The sequence below is a fragment of the Schizosaccharomyces cryophilus genome (assembly GCF_000004155.1).
Source record: "Schizosaccharomyces cryophilus OY26 unplaced genomic scaffold supercont4.7, whole genome shotgun sequence".
In the NCBI taxonomy this organism is placed as follows: Eukaryota; Fungi; Ascomycota; class Schizosaccharomycetes; order Schizosaccharomycetales; family Schizosaccharomycetaceae; genus Schizosaccharomyces; species Schizosaccharomyces cryophilus.
In genome coordinates, this window is record NW_013185630.1 from 114,379 (window position 1) to 133,291 (window position 18,913).

The window sequence follows — 18,913 nt, forward strand, 5'->3', positions numbered from 1 at the left end:
GCCACAACTGTAAATTGAAGAGTGAATTTGGCAACTGTGTTTTCGTCTCAGTCTTATGAAGAAGGACAATAAAGACAGTATTGCAATTAGCCAAAAGATTAACAAATTTTGTTACCGCGTCCAATTGAAGCACAAGATATGCAAAATACAGACTAGAAGGTTGTAGAAACAGCAAATTAAGAACAAAAATACGAGAAAAAGAGCACAGTAGGAATTGAACCCTTTTAGAGCTATTTCTGCATTAAAAGATGTCATTATTTGTTTCATAAATTAAAGACTGTAATATAGCAATTAACATAATTATACTTTCGATATTCTTATGACTAGTCAAACAACATTGTTACCTCATAGCATCCTACCATTCGTGTACTTCTCTGTACGTATTGTGGGTATGGAAAAGTAGCATCGCTATTGAAACACAAGATTATATCGTACTTATATATAATAATAAATTTGCCCTTCATAATAAAGACAAGATGATCGCGAAAGAATTTAGTAGGAAGATTATCTGATCAAGTTCATTTGTTGAAGCAGCTTGTCACTAGTTTACCAAAATTGGAAGAATGGGTCCGTATACGTGCCCATAGTTATTTCAATTCATTTCAATTCACAGAAGAATCCTTGTGCTTTCAATTGAAAGCGATGTTCATTAATGACATTATAAACCTTTCATAAAACCTGCTTATTCTGGAACTTCTTACCTCTTCTCCACAACTGCTTCAGGTTGCATAGCATTTCAAGTATACTAACAAGAGGCCTCGTGGCCCAATGGTTAAGGCGCCTGACTACGGATCAGGAGATTCCAGGTTCGACTCCTGGCGGGGTCATAGTTTTTTCTTTTTTTCCTTTTTGCTTCTATTTTTTACTGTTCTTTTTAGATTGCTGTAATGCTGCTGTATTTATTTGTTTATTTAAAAAAAAATCACAAGCCTTTGAGACTGCTTCGCTTTCTACATCTTTACAAGAAAACCCGCTCCAATTTTAGTATTGTTTACGTTGCCTTGCAGAAGAAAGTGCTTAGCTTAAGCTCAGTAAATCATGAAACAAACGCAGTAAGAATACGTTAAATATGAGAAAAAGAACGTTCCAACATTTAAACAAAACATTTCGGTAGCCATAAAAAAGTCAAACATTTGTGTACATCTGTAAACAATAGTTGAAGACGTAAATGAACATGTAAACACTACGCAGAGGACCTTTCAACCTCGAAATATTTCAGCATTATGACTTGATTATTACTGTTTTTACTTTTTTTTTATCTTCCTCCATATGCTTCTCTTAACTCAATGAAACAACATCGTTCCTCAGTTTGTTTACATAACTAAAGTAGCTAGCTAAGTAGCAAAATGCAAAGCACCAATTGAAACGAAAAGAACAGTACCTGTAATTTTCTATTTTGATGATTTCATTCAATCTTATGCTACCACGGCAACTCATTTTCTTCATCTTTCATTGTTTTCATCACTTGAAACCCTCTAGTGTCTCTTTCAAATCTTCTCTTTCCCTTCAAGCCATTGTTTACACTACCTTTGGTTTCACGTATTCCTAGAATGGCCACTATCCTGGGACGATATAAAGCATTGGCGTTCAAATATTCTGTTTTTTTCTTATTTTTGGTCGCATATTAAAATTTTCAAAGGAACCTATGATTAAATTTGAATACATCTTTAAAAAGTTAACTCTTGTGCGTTAACGTAATAAATCATTAGAGGATCCAAAGATTGATTGATTTCAAATCAGGTCCTGAATAGGCTGTTGTTTTTTTCTTTTTTTCTTTCTTATTTGTCCTGTTATTATATTGCCTTTAATGTCTACGTGGACTCAATTACGAGGCCATAAATATCATTTCATTCAGGCTAGTTTTGATCCTGAAGGTTCAGATTATGTTATGAAAATTTCTGTTACTGATCTAACAAGGGTTTGGACATGCTCTTATACAAAGGACCAGATGATCGACCAAGCAGAGGTAAGTTACTTTTTTTCTTTTTTTTTTTTTGAACCTGTGTTTCTTTAGTAAACGGATTGCCATACCAACCCTCAATTTTTGCCTAAGACATGCAACTAACAATTCCAGAAAGAACGATGTCCAATTGATCCTTTTGAAACTTTCGATACATTGGTTGAACTACTCGGCGAGATGCTTATGAACGTTTCGTCAGAAAGCACCATTAAACTAGAAGAAACAAAAAATGATGAATCTCTTTCTTTAACGTGCAACGCCAAAGTAACCAAAGACATCCAGCTTGACTGGACCTGGTCACTCCGACTAGAGCCGCCAGAAGCATTGTCAAAGTTGATTTGGTTCCCACTCACATATCACTTACTCACCTCTGAAACTCGTTCTTCTGCGGGATCCTTAACTTCTATTGTGCAAGACCGATCCCATCAACTTAAGGATCTTTCTTGGATTGACAAAGCGGCAGCAGAACGCTCAGCAAGGTCCACTCCGTCTACACCAAGAAAGCGTTCAGCCTTTGTAGATCTGATCTCTCCTAAACGTTCACGAGTAAATTATGATTTTATTGGTTAGTTAACGCTCATAGCCATAAGGCTAATTTCCCACTTTATTACTGTATGATTCACATGTATCAATTATAGTTTTACTACTCTTATGGCGGGACCCAAAATACAATCCAACCATCTACGGTTTCAAAACACTTTCAGAATTTTTTATGTCCGTTCTCAAATGGAGACACACCAAGGGTAATTCAGCCTTGATATGTACTATGACTTACGGTTATTCTAGCAACCATTGTAACTCTACAGGAAAAGAACTCCCGTAAAACACGGTACATTCTAACCCTTCTCCTTGAGATTAGGAGATGTAAAGCTATTAGAAGGTTGCAACAAAACAAGCAACAAAACATAAACTTGCTTTTTCTCGTGTTTGATTGACTGATGCAAATATCCATCATTTTTCCAAACAATCTATTAATATTATTGATAACAACAGAAATGACAAGATGCCGCGGATAAACCAAAAAAGAGCGACAAATACGAATCGTTAAAACGGCCGAAAAAGAGTGACTTGCTTTAGAGGAAAAAGACGAACGGGATAGCACAAACATATATTTTCCAGATTAGTGCATTAAGTAACTAATATACATAGACATCCATAAGTGAACAACAACAAAAAAAAAGTAGACAAATTATTGGATCAAAGTAACGTAAGACTCAGGAACTAGGCCGCTTTTTCCAGAAAGCTCATCATAAGCGACTAGCCAGCCATGACTAGCTTCCGAAAGAATCCATAACGTTTGACCCTCGAAGACACCAAGCTCATTTTCATGCAAAGGTTCAAAATCATAAAGAGCGATAGCATCACAAACAGCTTGTATTGTGTTTGAATCATCCGGATCCTCAACTTCAGATTTAATAGAATCAGCATCTCCGTTTATAATTTCTGAATCATCTACATGTTCATTGTCCTCATATTGTTCTTCAGCTTTCTCAATTACTCGCGCATGGAATCCGAGAAACAGTTCATGACCCACTGGATAGAGGTAATCTCGCCCGATAACCGAGTAAGGATCTTTCTTTTCGCTTTCAGTCATTGACTAGAATAGCAAACGATTCTCACATATAATAAATGACTTTCAAATATTTGACAAACGAACAAAACGAGTGAAAAGAGAGCGTATGAGGTATAGCAAAGTTACTATGCTATATTTTTTTCTGCACTTCACCTACACGGTGATGCGCACTGCGACGCAATTTCAATAAAATTCAACCTTTTGCAAGCGATTAAAACAGGCGAAAAATATTGACGATGCTTTAACCTCTCAAGTCTCTATGAGGTTCAGCATACGCGCGACTAATCACTCAATAACAAAGCAGATTTTTACTATCAAAGAGTAAAGGATCACAGCCAACCACTTTGATATTTCATGGAGAAATAACAATCAAAAATAAATGTAAAAATGAGCCGAAATCCCACTAAACTAAGATTTTGAAAACATAAACGAGTGTTTGGTAGAGGTGAAGGAAAATGTGTTTGGAAAAATTTCAGATAACCAGCACTCACTTTTTCTCTTTACAAACAATAGTTTAGATAGATTTCATTAAGAAAATTCTAATTTACAAGAAGAAAAAAAAATTGAAGGTGGTTATTGTATAAAATAACATAAAGTAAAGAAACTGTCAAACAAATTATGCATAGACAGCTAAACCTTCTTGCTATCCTTTCTTTTTTCTTTTTGTTTTTCCCATTTAGTTCCAATCTTCTGTCTCCTAACGAACACTCCCAAATTTTGCGCGCAAAAGCTTTACTGAGGAAAGAACAGTCAGCGCAGGTACAAATCACACAAGATATAGTTAAATAAAAGTATAAAGGTTTCCGTTTTAGAGGTCATTTTAAATTGCAATCCACCTTTCTATAGGTAAAGCTTCAAGTACAAAACTAAGAGTAACCTCGTAAAGCAATAGCAGACAAGATGGCACCTAAGGGTTGCTGCATAGCAGCGGCGTCGAGCTTGTAGTTCTAAACCATAAATTAGAAAGATTCCAAACAAAAAGGTTCACTGACTCACCTTTTTTATCACCTTCATGTCAGCTAGTTTTTGAAATGTTTCATCACTAAAAGAAAGACGAGCGCCTTGAACAATTTCGTCTACGTGTGCCTCTTCTTCAGCCTAAAATTGATGAAGTTAGAATCCTACTATGAGTCTTCCAGAATAGAATGGCTCTCAGCCTGACCTATTCGATTTGATATGAACATTTTTGCCATACCTCTGAAAGGGTGCCGTTGATCTTCACAACCAAGACCTTTGTGGACTTTACACTCATGCCAAATTGACGTAAAGCGCTGGAAATCTATTGTTCGTTGTGTCAGCCGAGTTGTATGAAGTGAACGATATATCGTAAGAACAAACCTCTGTTTTAGGACTCAGTGATAAAATGACTTCTGTATGTAATGTCTTTGATTTCATTTGTCCATCCAATTGAGCTTGCAAAGCACGCATAATAGCACTATAAATCTGCTTTACGGATACAATCTGCGTTCACCGAAAGTTAGTTTCCGCTGAAAACATTAGGAATTGAATCATTCATCGGATCTTTTTCCTTCGTGTGAATCTTCGAACATACACTAGAAGCGTCAATGAAGGCATAATCATATACAGGATTTTTGCCAATGAGTTCTTGACGCATTTTCTCTGCATTCTCAACATTTTCAAAGACAAATACGTTCACAGGTGTTTGTTGGAATAATGGTAAATACATTATTAAGCAAAAAAAAGGCGTTTCTAGCGAAACGTTAGACTTTGCTTTTGCTTTTCCTAGATATACTTCGGTGGAGTCTCTACTTCACCGAAAATAGTCACCGACTCCAAAGTTTGGACGTTCTTTTTCGTTTGCATCTTTCAATTTATTAAATTTACTAGTTTATTTTTGAAATGGAGGGTAAAACTTATCTTTTCATACGAATTCATGGTTAACAAGAGCAGAAGCTGCAATTCGTTCGCGTTTAAATGTTGAAGAAAGGCCTTTACGGCGCCTGATCAACCGCTGCTTGGGTTTCACAAACGAGATGTCTGATGAAGCAAGTCTAAAAAATTTGGACGTAGAGTTTGCTGCCATGTCTGCCTTTTGGCTTCGTCTACAAATGCAATTGGACACTCACAACAAAGAAGTCAATCTCTATCAGGATGAATTGAAACAAACCCGTACGTAATAATCTTATTTCTTCTGAGATTTATCTAACGGAGGTAAAGAGCAACATTATGAGCAAGAGAATGAAGGAATTTCACACTTGGAGCAAGATTTACTTCTTGCGCAGCAGGAACAGAAAAAACAAGAAGAATATGATGATCTTGCAAAGCCTATTATGGCAAGAGGATTACGTTCGAGGAATGAACAATTAGAGTATGTGCCAAATTACGTTGCTTTCCAATTACGATATCCATTAACCATTGATAATAGATCCATTGCAAAATTAGAAAGTGCTATTCAGGAATTAGAGAAGGAAAATAAAGATTACGAGCTGCAATGGAATCACAGAAGAGAGAATTTTGAAAAGATCGTTCAAGATATCCAACAATTTCGAGCTGTTCTTCACCCATCCAATAATGCTGATTCCGATTCTGAAGAAGGCATTGCCAGTGAAGGGGACACTCCATCTTCGTCCATCTCTGGCTCTAAGTAGATACGGCGGCTTCTATTTGTACGTTTATTTGTTTGTTTGATCAAATGACAAAATCGGTTTGTCCTTGAAGCTCGAAGATGACATTTGCCATGAATGAGATGAATTTTGCATTTGAACAGACGTGTATTATTTTTATCTTTTTTCTTTTTTTCGTTCCTCTCAGAAAGTTCCACTTTAAAGCGTTATGGAATATTCTCGTTGTTCAATTATCCAAAGGAACGAATCCATCATTTATTGTTCATGCTTATTTTTATAGACATAATGAATTTGGTTTTACTAGAAAGTACATCTTCAAATTACGATCGTTGCAGAAACGAGACCAAAAGTTCATGAAACCTTTTCAACATACGAATTAAAGCAAGTAGATCCATAAACGAAATCCAATCTTCTAGAAACAATAAGAATTATTAATTTTACTACCTTCCATACTAGTACACTTTTCTTTTCAGATACTCTGTATTATTGATTCACAAAGGAAGTCAAGCTTCTGTTTATGTGTTTATGTTCTACATACGTTATTTCAAACTCGTCTTCAAACCCCACAGCTCTTCAAATAAACTTAGTGCTAGCGAACAGAGTGAAGAGTGTCGGTTAGCATTTTGATGAACCAAAGAGAGCTGGATTTCAACACAATTCATTTTTTTCAATTTAGCGTATTTTTATTTGTTTAAAAAGAGAAGAGAAAAAACAAGAAGATTGAGCTTATTTATTTACATATTTCTGTGTCATTTCTTTGGATTCCATCTTAAAGAGGGTTTTTAATTCATCACTCTGCGTTTATAATATCCTGTTCTGAATATAATAGAACAATTTTAACTCCAGAAGTTCCTATGAACCCCAGTACGAAAAGCGCGATCAAAGAAATCGCTGTTTATGCTTTGGCTTTCGGCTGTTCTTGGTATGCAGCTCGTAAGCTTCTTTCTTCGTTAGATCCTTACCGACAAAAACGACAAGACACTGTTTCAAAGAGTCGCAAGAAATTGGATAACTGGGCAGAAGAACATGTCCGAGAAATTGAGACAGTTGAATTGGATGAGTACGAACAAATGGTGGCGTCTCAGCTAGTCTTGCCGAGTGAAATTAATGTAGCTTTTGACGACATTGCTGGGATGGACGAGCATGTGAATCATCTTTTCCAAGACGTACTGTTTCCACTAAAATATCCAGAAGTTTTTAATACACATGGCGACCTTTTATCGTCTCCCAAGGGTCTCCTATTGTACGGACCACCAGGCTGTGGTAAAACCATGTTGGCAAAGGCCTTGGCAAAACAAAGCAATGCTACATTCATCAACGTGAGTGTAGGCCTTCTAACCGACAAATGGTTTGGAGAGTCGAATAAGCTTGTGGATGCATTATTTTCACTTGCTAGAAAGTTAGAACCCTCTATAATCTTCATCGACGAAATTGATTCCTTTTTACGGCAACGACAGCGTACCGACCATGAAGCCATGGCTCAAATTAAGGCTGAGTTTATGTCCATGTGGGATGGTCTTTTAACAGGTGATACTAGAGTCCTGGTGCTAGGTGCTACGAACCGCCCTGGAGACATTGATGAAGCGATTCGTCGTCGAATGCCAAAGGTTTACTCCATCCCATTACCCACAGCTAGTCAGCGAAGAAAGATCTTGGACTTATATCTCAAAAGTGTAAAGTTGGATGAAAACTTTGACTGGAATGCTGTTGTTGCTTCTACGGCAGGCCTGTCGGGCTCTTACATCAAAGAAGCATGCCGTTCCGCTTTGTCTGTTCCTCGACGGGAACTGTTTGCTACTTTTGGAAATGACTTAGATAGAATCAAAACAGAAATTGACAACGGGGGACTGCGGCCTTTAAAAACAGAAGATTTCATTGCTCATAATTCTCTAGAAGGGTTGTCAATAGACGTTGAATAAGCTCTAGACAATAATATCGCTGCATGTTTGAATTTCATAATTACCATGGATTAGTATCGACTACTACATACAATTATATACACATCCAGCAGCAACAAAACGGCTACTGCATACAAATGTTTTTAATGCTTACAAAAAACTTTCTATAGCATACAAAGGTACAACTTTTTTACAGACTTTTTAAAAATACAAATCAAAAACACTTGAAAATCAATGATTACATTCAAAAACAAATTTGATTTGTAACATCTAAGAAAACCTCTAGTGCTTGTAGCGGAAAGTGCGCTCAGGACGAGCAGAGGGGTTGACGACAAGAGTGGGAATAGAGTCGTAGCCAAGAGCCTTAAGCATGTCCTTAGTGTCTTGGTCAACGTTAAGCTTCTCCTTTTCAAGCTCAGAGACTTCGGGAACGTATTGATCCTTGCGTTCGCGTTCTTCTTCTTGAAGCTTGAAGGAGATACCACGGACAGGTCCACGTTGAATACGTCTCATAAGGTGAGTCGTGTAACCAGCAATCTTGTTGCGAAGACGCTTGGAAGCAATAATAGCGACCTCATCGACAATTCTCTTGTTGGTTTGGAAGTCCAACGTGAGACGAGGATAGTATTTCTCGATCACTACGCGAGAAGCTCTCTTCGTAGTTTTGGTACGTACACGACCCTATTTAATAGTTAGCACTTCAACGTTCTAAGAAATCGAGCATGCTGTTCCTTACCATTTCTGTTCCTGTGATGATTTCGTTTCTGTGATTTTTCGTGTTTGTAGTACGTGACTGCTGTTACTGACCATTCCACATAGGGTAGGGTTATGTTACGCTAGCCCACGGAGAAACTCATTAACGAACGGCAACGTGCTTTAATTCAGTAAATATCTTCCTATAGAGGTTTGTATCGTCGTAAAAGTATGGTTTGGAAATATTTTCTTTTAGCATTTCTTTTTTTTTTTTTTTTTTTTTTTTCAGTTCTATACGGTAAATGAAAAACTAAAAAATCAAGAATTCTTCTATGCGAACTGGAAGCGTAAGCAAACTACGGACTCATTTTAAGTTGAAGGGCTCCTCAACCTTGGTTTGAGATTTCTGGTAAACCTCAAAATATCGTCTGAAGATTGGTGCCTTTCATGAAAAAACGATAGAGTTAGGGATCACTTGTTTTTGGCCGTTTTTAAAGACGAAGTCTGATCAGGATTGCCTTGTGGTGTTGACAATTCCCGATATCGGAATTTCTGGTTTTCCACCATGATTTTTTTCAAAAAATTCGGCAGCTCTTTTTGAGTAATTCTATCTACTTTTCCTAGTAGGGTTCTTACAATTTATCGAGTTTATTTGGTTTTCATCTCTCCTACCCAACCTGACCGTACCACGGGATTTTGCTCCACCATAGTGGAACAGAAAATTTTCGCTCCCCTGCAGGATGCCGCCTCAAAAGTATCATTGTAATGTATGTGCACAAGATATAACAAGGATGATTCACATTAGATGCGCGGAATGTGCCGATTTTGATTTGTGCATTCCCTGCTACACTTCTGGAGCTTCCTTCGGCAACCACCAGCCAAGTCATCCATATCGTATTATAGAGACGAATTCCTATCCTATCTTTACAGAAGACTGGGGTGCAGATGAAGAGCTTTTGCTGATTGATGCATGTGAGACGTTGGGTTTGGGGAACTGGTCAGATATCGCCGAATATGTAGGAAACGGCCGTACGAAGGAAAATTGTAGGGATCATTATATAAACACATATGTTGAAACAGAAAACTATCCCCTTTCCAACAGTGAGTTTAATGGATCCATAGACAGAATAGCCTTTGCTGAACAAAAGCGGGCTCGCATACAAAAATTCGAACCTCCTCCAGCGATTCCCCCAAAACCGTTAGCATCAACCCCACAGTGCCATGAAATTCAAGGATACATGCCTGGTCGCTTGGAATTTGATCAAGAGTACATGAATGAAGCCGAAGTCTCTGTCAAAGATATGAACTTTGAGGAAGATGCGTCAGAATCCAAACAACAAGAAGAACATATAAAGCTTACTATGATGAATATTTATAATTCTCGTCTAACAAGTCGTGCAATCAGGAAACAAGTCATCTTCACTCATAACTTATTAGATTACCGGAGGTTGCAAGCTAATGAAAAGCGTCTCTCTAAAGAAGAACGTCTGCTACTAAATAAAACAAAAGTTTTTGCTCGAGTACTTTCAGGAGAGGATTATCGAACGTTTTTACAGGGCTTATTTGAACAAGTTGCTCTTGTAAAACGCATACAAGAATTACAGGAATGGAGGCAGGTTGGACTTACTACCCTTGAGCAAGGACTTCGTTACCAACGCGATAAAACGCAAAAGGTAAGATTTCTTTTATTTGACAACCATTATATTGACTAACTTTTTCATAGATGTTGATTAGCAGGGCGACTAGTGGTTTAATACGCCAAAATAAACCTATAACTTCTATAGACCCACCAATTCCATTTCGGATTCGGGATATTCAAAAGTTTGCCAAACAACCTATTCCTGTTCCCTCATTTCCTACTTCTGCTGACCGTCATCTTCTCTCCGACGAGGAGCATTCATTATGTCTGCAATTGCAAATTTTCCCAAAACCCTTTTTGGCTTTAAAATACGCTTTAATTTCTGCTTCCCTTATTTCAAAAAAACCTTTCTCTAAAGACGATGCTATTCAACTATTAAAGCACGTCGATCACACAAAGGTAGAACAATTATACGATTTTTTTAAACGGTTTAATTGGATCACTGCACCTTAACTCGAACACATTCCCCTTCTCTAATGTTCTAATTTTCTGTTCGTTCTTTTGAGCAACTAATCACTTGTTAAACTTCTTTTGGATGCAAAAACTTCCCATGTATATTTAGTTCTATATTCTTCTACGGTCTGTTAAATAATTCACTTTCACAATGCATATAGATTTCATGCACGATTATCTTTCTAAGCGACGTTTGTGTAAGATCAATGCTACTTTAAGGTTTCTTCCTTATATAAAAAAAAAATACCATGTAATTGCAAGGTACAGATTTCATAATCTTTAAATACAAATGATTCTAAGTTGTTAAGAAAGAAAAATAGCTGTGCTGAGACGAATGATTGCTGAAGCGACAGCTATGTTTTCGATAGTTAGATGATATAAAAACAATAAAGAGTGGAATACTTATCAAAAAAAAGAACAGGTACAGCATATACGAGTCACTACCGAGTTATGCTTCCAGGACCAATTGTTGAAATGTCATCAGATGCATCTATCGTTGTAGGGCGTTGATAGCTCCAATCTGCAAACTGTTGTTGGACTGTTTCCGACAGATGTGAATCCGCGACAACACTATCCATTGGGATTTCTGAAGTAAACTCGGAGTCAAAGTTACTCGTATCGATAGCAGAGTCGACACTTGGTTTAAACGGCGGCTGGATCTTTTTGGCGCAAAGCTTTTTCCAATCAATATCCGCAAAAAAAGGATGGTTTTTTATCTCTTGGGCACCGCGACTACCTAGTCGTTTTTCCGGCGAGCGAGTCAATAAGCCGCATAGCAAGTTACGGCCGTCTTTATCAATATTATCAGGGAAGCGTAACGTATCTTGTAATATTTTTCTATACATTTCATTTAGATTTTCATCATAAAACGGAGGAAGTCCAGTAATCATTTCATAAAGTAACACACCCAAAGTCCACCAGTCAACTACTTTTGTATAACCGTGACCCAAAAGCAATTCCGGCGCAAGGTATTCTGGGGTGCCACAAAAAGCTAAATTTACGTTAGAGAATGTATGCAGAATCAAAAAGCTAAGAATAAAACTTACTGTTTGTGCGGTCTGTTTTGGCCATATTTAATTTGCATAAACCAAAATCACATAGAGCAATATGACCTGTGTAGTCTAAAAGGATGTTTTCTGGTTTTAAATCACGATAAATGACGTTGAATTCATGAAGGCACTCAAGAGCTATCAGCAATTCTGCCGTGTAAAACTTTGCTCGGTAAGTGCCAAAGCAACCTTCACGTTGTAGATGATGGAATAGCTCACCACCATTTACGAATGCCAAAACAATATACAACTTTTCAGGGGATTGGAAAGAGAATTTAAGCGGAACAATAAAAGGATTATTGACCTGTGCCAGCACAGTTCTTTCAGCCAAAGTATGGTCAACTTCACTCCTTGAAACAATATGTGCTTTTCGAATAGTTTTCAAAGCATAGATACGTGACGTGTCGCGCTTTCGAACTTGCATAACTTTTCCAAAAGAGCCTTTTCCAACAACTTTTAAAAGGTCAAAAGCATCGATGGTAAGAGGGGTATTTTGGTTCGGTTTGTACAGCATTTGGACACGAAGTTTTCCGCTGCCTCCCTGCAAAGGAACCCATTCATCAGTAAGTTTATTAACAATAAAAGATGGAGAAAGCTTTATTCCTCCCAAAAACACGTCATTGCCCATCCCGTTTCTCAATCGACTCGAAGAAGACCGAAGATAAATGTTTAGAGATAATTTTGAATATCGGGAAACATCAAAAGTTGCTTGATAGTCCCATCTTGGGTTTTCTAGAGTGGCAGTATTCAGAGCATCCACCAAAACCTCATTTTTGTCAAATTCTACAACGATGTAAGGTAGCCACCATGCATGACTTCGAGATCGAGAGTGACCCAAGCCATTGGTACTAGGAGTAGCACCGAAAGATGCTGTATAACTACTTGGAGTATATCCAGAAGGCAAGCGCAAGTCTCTGGCTGCAATAATTGTGACTTGAAGCAAACCTGGCTGAACCACGGTACTTTGAGGGGATTGTTGGTCTTCTGAGCTTCTGCAAGATTTTTCTTCGCTAGATTTTTGGGAAGATGTTGAAGAATGCGCATTATTTCGCAAACCTTTTATCGAGCCACTCGAGTTCAATCCGATCGCGGAGGCAAGATGTGTTTCTTTTAATTCTGAAAAATCAAGGATTAGAAAACAAATTCAACAAGAAAAAACCATCACATACTTTTCGTCAATTTCCAAGACATTATACAAAAGAACAAAAGTTTGTGAAGAACTAGATACTCGCTGGGTACAGGAAAAAGGAAGGACAGGGCGTAAAAACAAGGGAAAGGACGCAAACGAATATATAACTATTACAAAGGTTCTTTAGATACGCTCTTCGCCTGTATGCTAATAAAAAATGTTGAGTCACAAGCAATGGAGCAAAGCAAGTGATTTTAAGTACAAAGCAAAAGTACCTTGTGATTTCCAGTGGGAACTGACTGAATTGAAAGGGGTTTCTATATTAGTTAAAGAAAAAGTAAGAAAAAACAAAAGGACTTTTAAAAAATAATAGATTTCCAGTACAAATTCGTCGCTCAGCTATGGCGACTTTTTTCTAAGTCAGCTGAGAATCAAAAAAATGCCTATAAATTGGGTACCAATCGAAACCAATTTTTCGAGGAATTGATCTGAAATGGTTTCAGATTGCGAAAATGCGTTTCTTCAGCAATTCTCTATGTTCTCTCCTTTCCCGCCGGTAGACTGTTGGTGTGGCCAGTTTATTTTGCTTTCTACAGCTAGCTGTATGGTAAGATATCCCGTTTGCGGTAGTCGTTTTGGGCGCATTATGTAGGTTAATGAGTTTTAAGGAGCACACAATATGAAATAACAAGGTTTAGTGTAGAAAAGACGTAAATGAAAACAAAACAAAATAGGGCAGTGTAAACAAATAGTATTGTATTTGGTATTGCTCTGAACTTGGTTTTACAAGTGTAAATTGAAGGGAAGGATGATTGAACCGCCTTTGTCCAAGCATCTGTTTTTTCTTTCCTGCTGTTGTGATTTGAAGGACGAAATTACATGATGGAACAACCAAATGAAGTTTACTCATTTGCCTTTTATCTTAGATGGATCCGCTCATCATCCAATTTATTAATTTTATTTAATTATGTTAGAGAAAAGCACTAACATTTAGTAACTACTTTTCCTTGAAGTTCAAATAGTGACAACAGAAACGCAATAACCAGCTATATTTAAAAGGATTTCATCTTGTCTTTACGATAAGCCAAATATTTCAATAACAAATAGAAATAGAAATAAAACAATAAAATTCATATTAAGCACTCATCAAGAAAAAAAAGAGCATACTGTGCTTTTAATAAAAGAGTGTGAACAAAAAAAATAAGAAAGAACATCAGAAAACCGTTCTGGAACATTAAAACTAGGAAAAAAGAATATGAATGTCAATATTGATTCCTTGTTTGAAATAAAATCATACAAGTGAATGAATAAAAAGACAGTGAATAAGAAAAGAAAGATTATTTCACACAAATATCACAATCATGAAAATATCGATAAATATGCCAACAAGGCGAAAGCTCTCAAAACAATAATGACACTTTGAGATTTTTTATATGCTCAAAGCAAATAAGCTAGCAACAGCTACTAAAGCAAAGGAAATGTAAGGGAAGGAGATGCGAGTGGATGAGCTACCTTCCATCAATTTGCGGTTTGTATTCTTCGCGCCATAACCGATTGATCCCGAAGGCGCTGTTGTTACTGTCGTAGAAGGATGTGCTTCAGAGAAACTATAGGGATAATGGACTTCTCTATTGGCTCCCGAAAAATACGACCAATACTTGTCGGTAACAATGACAACGTTGTCTTCAGTAGTAGAATACGATGGTTTAGGCCCATCATCACGCTTCGCCCGTTTAAAATCAGGAGCGGGTGTTGCTAGTACACGCTCAGCTAAGGAATTCGTTAGTATATGACACGGTAGAAGCGACCAGAACGCATTTACATACTGTACATAAGTTGAACACCTTGAAGATTGTTTACATCTCCGATAGGCGCAACCAAAGCACCGATTGCCGAAGAGAAAAGCAAGAAAAAGGAGCACAAAGCAACCAAAAGCGATTTTTGGTTCATGGCAGACATTCTAGCGGAAATGGAGACTGCTACAGAAAAAACTAGAGGAGTAAGATGCTAATTATGCCGAGAAAAGCCAATAGATCTGTTCGAATGAACAACGAGAGTTGTGCTGATGCTACGTGAAGTCTGTACAGAAGGTAAAAGCTCTCCGACACCAACTACAAGTAACATGTTACGTCTATTAGAGACCATAAACAAATGAAGCAGGCTCGTTTTCGAATGTTAAATGTTAAGTAAATAAAAGAAGAAGAATTGATTGGATCCCTTTTGACTTTAGGAAGAGAGCCAGTTCCTTTCTCGAAAGCTACTAGCTGCTACCAATTGCTATACAGCGAGCACTACCTTGAAGGAACTGAACACGATTTTACGTATAAAAAGAAAAGGCAAATGAAAGATTTCAGTATTCAAAATGTCGATTTCTTGTGTTCCACGCATGTGCCGTGTTGTATTTTTTTAAACTTTGCAAAGCCTACGAAAGAGAGCATTCTCGTTCTTGAGCAATGCGTCCTACGTACTTATACTGTTCTTGTACAACTTGAGCTATTCAGAAACGTGCTTGAGTGTTCCGTCTTTTTGAATCAGACCGTATAAAAAGTGTTGACATTTACGCAGAACTCACTCTGAATAGCAAATGAAAGGACAAGTCACAAGTGAAAGACGAGCAAGACTCGCATAAATCCGAGCTTGAATGTGTTGGCGATTGTTTAGCTACAGGACCATCAAACGAATGGATTAGTGACACAATTGTACATTACAGTGAAGTTGAAAAATACGAATCCTGTTTTCTGCATTTTTCCCTAATAATTGATCAAAAAACTAAGAAATTGTGGTAATGCTGGATACTTCATTCAGGTTTTTCATCACGTCCTGATAGCAAAACTAATGAACTGTACACCAGACACTCACAGGGAATCAGGAGTCGAGCGGACTCTGTGCAATTGACAGATATGATACATTTATTGCATAAGCTTAGCATTATTCTCTGCAAATCTTTGACCGACACGCTGGGTATGCTTGAAAAACTTGTCTGCGCATCTAGTCAAGCATGCACTTTCCTTTTCACCAATTTTACTGCTGGTGAAATCAAGAATACAGTCATTGAAACATCCTTGACTAAGGTTAAACATCATCTATATGCTGGTCAGTATATATGAAATTTCACTTTCAACTAGGATCCCGCGGCACTCGCTATCATTTGGCAGTTAAACTCCCTTTTTTTAAAGAAAAACATATCTAGATGATGGCTTTCCTGTTTCTACCGTCAATTCTTCATCGATTGAAAGCTTCCATCATTCTGTAATCTCTGCTAGTCATCAACAACTTACATTCGTATAATCTTTAATTTGCTTTGCTTCTAATACTTGAGAAAATTGTTCTTGTTCTTTTTGGTTTAAGTATTCCATGGCTGCAGATTTAAATCTTTCGCTGAAAGTGAGGTGGGTGGTAGATTCAAAGCAGTATAGTAGAGAAGTCAAGTTAGTTTCCAGGTAAAAGTCCCTTGCAAAAGAATGAATTTTATAATCATATTGAAACTTTTTAATTTTATGTTAAACAGAAAAAAGAAAACGTTTATTTTTGATTCTGTCCTTACTTTGTACAAGATGTAGAACACGAGCTTTGAGTTGAGCTGGAGCTTTGAGCTGTCATATTTCAGAACATCAGAGGTCTTCCTCTTTATTAAACTATTTTATATTCATGGATTTTAAAAGAGCCTTCCTTCTACTTTGCAATGGAAACATTAACCTTGAGCTACCTCATTCTCGAAATCTCAAAGCATTGCTAGCAATAATACAATGGCGAACTTTTGCTTCTCGAGTATCAATTTTATTTTAATTAATAGAAGAATTCACTGGAGATGGGAGTACGAAAACTTAACAACATATGAGGGATACATGAGGGATTAGCTTTTATAAGCAGTAAAAATAGGCTAAAAAGGAAACCAGACGAGAGAAGAAATTATTAAGCGTAAAGATAATATGCTAGTACACAAAATGTTAGAAGTAAAAAGGATATTGTTTAGATGGACTCAGATGCCTTCACTGGCTTTCCTGTTGTTTGATCTTCAGTGGGAAACCCATTTTTATCAACATGCAAAACAACATTTGGTAGATGCATCAACTCTTCTGTAGGTTTCCAAGTAGTGCGTCCTCGCACAGTGGTATCTCCATATTTAACATGAAGATCGTAGTACCGATACATATCATCCCAGTTAGAAAGTCCTTGTAATGGAGAATCATAAACAATGTGTCCAGTCTTTTTATATGCTAACTTTGCAGCACGCAAACGATCTTCTGGAGACCAAGGAGCATGTAATTTTTCGGAAGAACGAAGGTCCTCGATAACAGCAAGACTCTCAGTTTTATTAAGTTTTTCACCGGCAAATTTCTCAAAAAGTTGCTGTCCTTTCCATTTCGAGTCGCGCGTTCTTTTTTTTGGAAATACTACCTCTAACGTAGGGAGATCTTTCTCGGGAATCTGTTCTTTTCCTTTTTGTTTTTCTTTTCCAAACATGTCTTTGATTCTTCCTAAAATACTCTGTTGAACACTGGCATTATGAAACCATGAACGAGTCGATGGAATGAAACCCATACATTGTGGCCGAAAAAGACGCAAATTCTTTCCAAAAATCATTAAGAATCAATTTCTTTTCATCAAACGCTAAAAGTCCCTCTTTTTGGGTGATTTGAAGTAAGAACACCCGATTTTGGATGATGGCTCGCGTAGGAACTTGGCAACACTTTGGAGAAGTAGGGACCACCAAGGACAAGGTGAAATTCCACTCTTAAGGCCCGGATACAATGAGAAAAATATTTTCTGAAATATTAACTTAAAGAATAAATACAATTAAATCTTCCTCTGTCTTTTGTTTTGACAATAAATATGTAAATGCTCAAAGTAGATGGCCTAATCAAGAGATGAAATTCAATATTTGAATGCTATAATTTTTGAAACTCAGCATGATGTTTTCTTGTGTGTTTTAAGGTGAGAGATATCTCAATGTGTGGCCTGCTAAAGAACAGGTCTCTTTTCACTGTATCATTAAGTACAGGGGCTCAAGCATCCAACCTGAAGCAAATCAAGCCGGGATTCAGATTTTGGAAAGGCTATGCTGTTTGGTAAAATGGAGATCTACCCTGCTTTACTAGTCATCCAAGACATCATTTGCTTGTTGAACCATCCCATCAACAATTGAAATGAAATTGTCTAGTACATTATTGACAGAATGCAGCAAAACCTTTTCTTCATCTGCTTTTGTTTGCAATAGGCTACTGGGAGCCTGCTTTTCTTCCGGTGAAGATTGGGTTGTAGCTTCTTCTAATTTTTTTTCCAAGCCCTCATTGATTATTTGCAAGTTATAGTTCGAAATTTCAAGATCTTCAACCTAATTTTTGTTAGTGATTCTTTGTAATTTCATTCAATCTCATTCAAACGACAAAAATCGCAATAAAATTAGCCACTTTTTTTTCTGGAATCTCAAGAGAATAGAGATAAACTATAGGAACTTTTAACTCAGCTTCTCCTTTGCTGATACACTTTTTCGTGTCTGACTTACAGTACGATTAACTCTTGCATCCAACTGCAACCATCGACCATCCACTTTCTCTGATGGATGCTTCCATTCATTCATTCGTATTTGCTTTGTTTTAAAACTCTTTGATTGCGTTTCATGATTTTCTTCTGTTTTCAATGGATCCATATTGTAAGAAAGAGTTTAGTAGTAGAGGAGCGATAGTAGTTTGTTTATGTTCTCCAAAATGATTCAAATCGCCAAAAAAAAAAGAACCCGTTCTTTTTTACTTATTAAGATGCATTTTGTGAACCATAAGATTTTTAAATTTTTAAATTTTTGTTTCAACACTCAATATTTGGTGGCCTTTATGAGAGTTTCTGTCATAAGGGCCATCAATGAAAAGTTTCAGTCCAAGTGGAATCTAGTATCTTATAAGAAAGAAATTAAAGCCAATGAAAATTTAAACCATG

At 37.0% G+C, this 18,913-nt stretch overlaps 12 protein-coding genes and 1 non-coding gene across 13 annotated transcripts; 5 read left to right on the top strand and 8 right to left on the bottom strand.

The window, feature by feature from the left end:
* The first annotated feature begins 754 nt into the window (after nt 1-754).
* Nucleotides 755-827, top strand: SPOG_16346. The gene has a single exon. It is a non-coding gene; the product is annotated as a tRNA-Arg (tRNA).
* Nucleotides 828-1,393: 566 nt separating this feature from the next.
* SPOG_03246 (xrcc4 like factor) lies at nt 1,394-3,180 on the top strand. Its single transcript, XM_013169659.1, has 2 exons — nt 1,394-1,966; nt 2,075-3,180. Exons 1-2 carry the CDS (start codon nt 1,808-1,810, stop codon nt 2,528-2,530), a joined length of 615 nt encoding a protein of 204 aa, XP_013025113.1. The 5' UTR covers nt 1,394-1,807; the 3' UTR covers nt 2,531-3,180.
* On the bottom strand, nt 2,530-3,978 carry SPOG_03247 (Shk1 kinase binding protein 5). Its single transcript, XM_013169660.1, has one exon. The coding sequence runs from the start codon at nt 3,552-3,554 to the stop codon at nt 3,150-3,152; it is 405 nt and encodes a 134-aa protein (XP_013025114.1). The 5' UTR covers nt 3,555-3,978; the 3' UTR covers nt 2,530-3,149.
* Nucleotides 3,979-4,029: 51 nt separating this feature from the next.
* Nucleotides 4,030-6,630, bottom strand: SPOG_03248 (CGI121 family protein). The gene is made up of 5 exons (XM_013169661.1): nt 5,086-6,630; nt 4,872-4,994; nt 4,729-4,812; nt 4,530-4,631; nt 4,030-4,480 (listed from the first exon to the last, which is right to left on the bottom strand). Exons 1-5 carry the CDS (start codon nt 5,218-5,220, stop codon nt 4,400-4,402), a joined length of 525 nt encoding a protein of 174 aa, XP_013025115.1. The 5' UTR covers nt 5,221-6,630; the 3' UTR covers nt 4,030-4,399.
* Nucleotides 5,307-6,430, top strand: SPOG_03249 (THO complex subunit 7). The gene is made up of 4 exons (XM_013169662.1): nt 5,307-5,400; nt 5,445-5,663; nt 5,712-5,862; nt 5,920-6,430. Exons 1-4 carry the CDS (start codon nt 5,394-5,396, stop codon nt 6,140-6,142), a joined length of 600 nt encoding a protein of 199 aa, XP_013025116.1. The 5' UTR covers nt 5,307-5,393; the 3' UTR covers nt 6,143-6,430.
* Nucleotides 6,631-6,779: 149 nt separating the features above from the next.
* On the top strand, nt 6,780-8,241 carry SPOG_03250 (outer membrane ATPase Msp1). Its single transcript, XM_013169663.1, has one exon. It carries the CDS (start codon nt 6,973-6,975, stop codon nt 8,035-8,037), a length of 1,065 nt encoding a protein of 354 aa, XP_013025117.1. The 5' UTR covers nt 6,780-6,972; the 3' UTR covers nt 8,038-8,241.
* On the bottom strand, nt 8,238-9,727 carry SPOG_03251 (40S ribosomal protein S17). The gene is made up of 2 exons (XM_013169664.1): nt 8,753-9,727; nt 8,238-8,697 (listed from the first exon to the last, which is right to left on the bottom strand). Exons 1-2 carry the CDS (start codon nt 8,753-8,755, stop codon nt 8,299-8,301), a joined length of 402 nt encoding a protein of 133 aa, XP_013025118.1. The 5' UTR covers nt 8,756-9,727; the 3' UTR covers nt 8,238-8,298.
* Nucleotides 9,038-11,074, top strand: SPOG_03252 (SAGA complex subunit Ada2). The gene is made up of 2 exons (XM_013169665.1): nt 9,038-10,382; nt 10,433-11,074. Exons 1-2 carry the CDS (start codon nt 9,450-9,452, stop codon nt 10,799-10,801), a joined length of 1,302 nt encoding a protein of 433 aa, XP_013025119.1. The 5' UTR covers nt 9,038-9,449; the 3' UTR covers nt 10,802-11,074.
* On the bottom strand, nt 10,882-13,566 carry SPOG_03253 (AGC/AKT protein kinase Gad8). The gene is made up of 3 exons (XM_013169666.1): nt 13,020-13,566; nt 11,848-12,966; nt 10,882-11,792 (listed from the first exon to the last, which is right to left on the bottom strand). Exons 1-3 carry the CDS (start codon nt 13,039-13,041, stop codon nt 11,242-11,244), a joined length of 1,692 nt encoding a protein of 563 aa, XP_013025120.1. The 5' UTR covers nt 13,042-13,566; the 3' UTR covers nt 10,882-11,241.
* A 523-nt stretch (nt 13,567-14,089) lies between these two features.
* On the bottom strand, nt 14,090-15,097 carry SPOG_03254 (uncharacterized protein). The gene is made up of 2 exons (XM_013169667.1): nt 14,806-15,097; nt 14,090-14,749 (listed from the first exon to the last, which is right to left on the bottom strand). The coding sequence occupies exons 1-2, from the start codon at nt 14,936-14,938 to the stop codon at nt 14,409-14,411; spliced, it is 474 nt and encodes a 157-aa protein (XP_013025121.1). The 5' UTR covers nt 14,939-15,097; the 3' UTR covers nt 14,090-14,408.
* Nucleotides 15,027-16,517, bottom strand: SPOG_03255 (Tim9-Tim10 complex subunit Tim9). The gene is made up of 2 exons (XM_013169668.1): nt 16,258-16,517; nt 15,027-16,062 (listed from the first exon to the last, which is right to left on the bottom strand). The coding sequence occupies exons 1-2, from the start codon at nt 16,333-16,335 to the stop codon at nt 15,889-15,891; spliced, it is 252 nt and encodes an 83-aa protein (XP_013025122.1). The 5' UTR covers nt 16,336-16,517; the 3' UTR covers nt 15,027-15,888.
* On the bottom strand, nt 16,516-17,691 carry SPOG_03256 (uncharacterized protein). Its single transcript, XM_013169669.1, has one exon. It carries the CDS (start codon nt 17,561-17,563, stop codon nt 16,949-16,951), a length of 615 nt encoding a protein of 204 aa, XP_013025123.1. The 5' UTR covers nt 17,564-17,691; the 3' UTR covers nt 16,516-16,948.
* Nucleotides 17,635-18,682, bottom strand: SPOG_03257 (uncharacterized protein). Its single transcript, XM_013169670.1, has 2 exons — nt 18,486-18,682; nt 17,635-18,314 (listed from the first exon to the last, which is right to left on the bottom strand). Exons 1-2 carry the CDS (start codon nt 18,627-18,629, stop codon nt 18,075-18,077), a joined length of 384 nt encoding a protein of 127 aa, XP_013025124.1. The 5' UTR covers nt 18,630-18,682; the 3' UTR covers nt 17,635-18,074.
* Nucleotides 18,683-18,913: the final 231 nt, after the last annotated feature.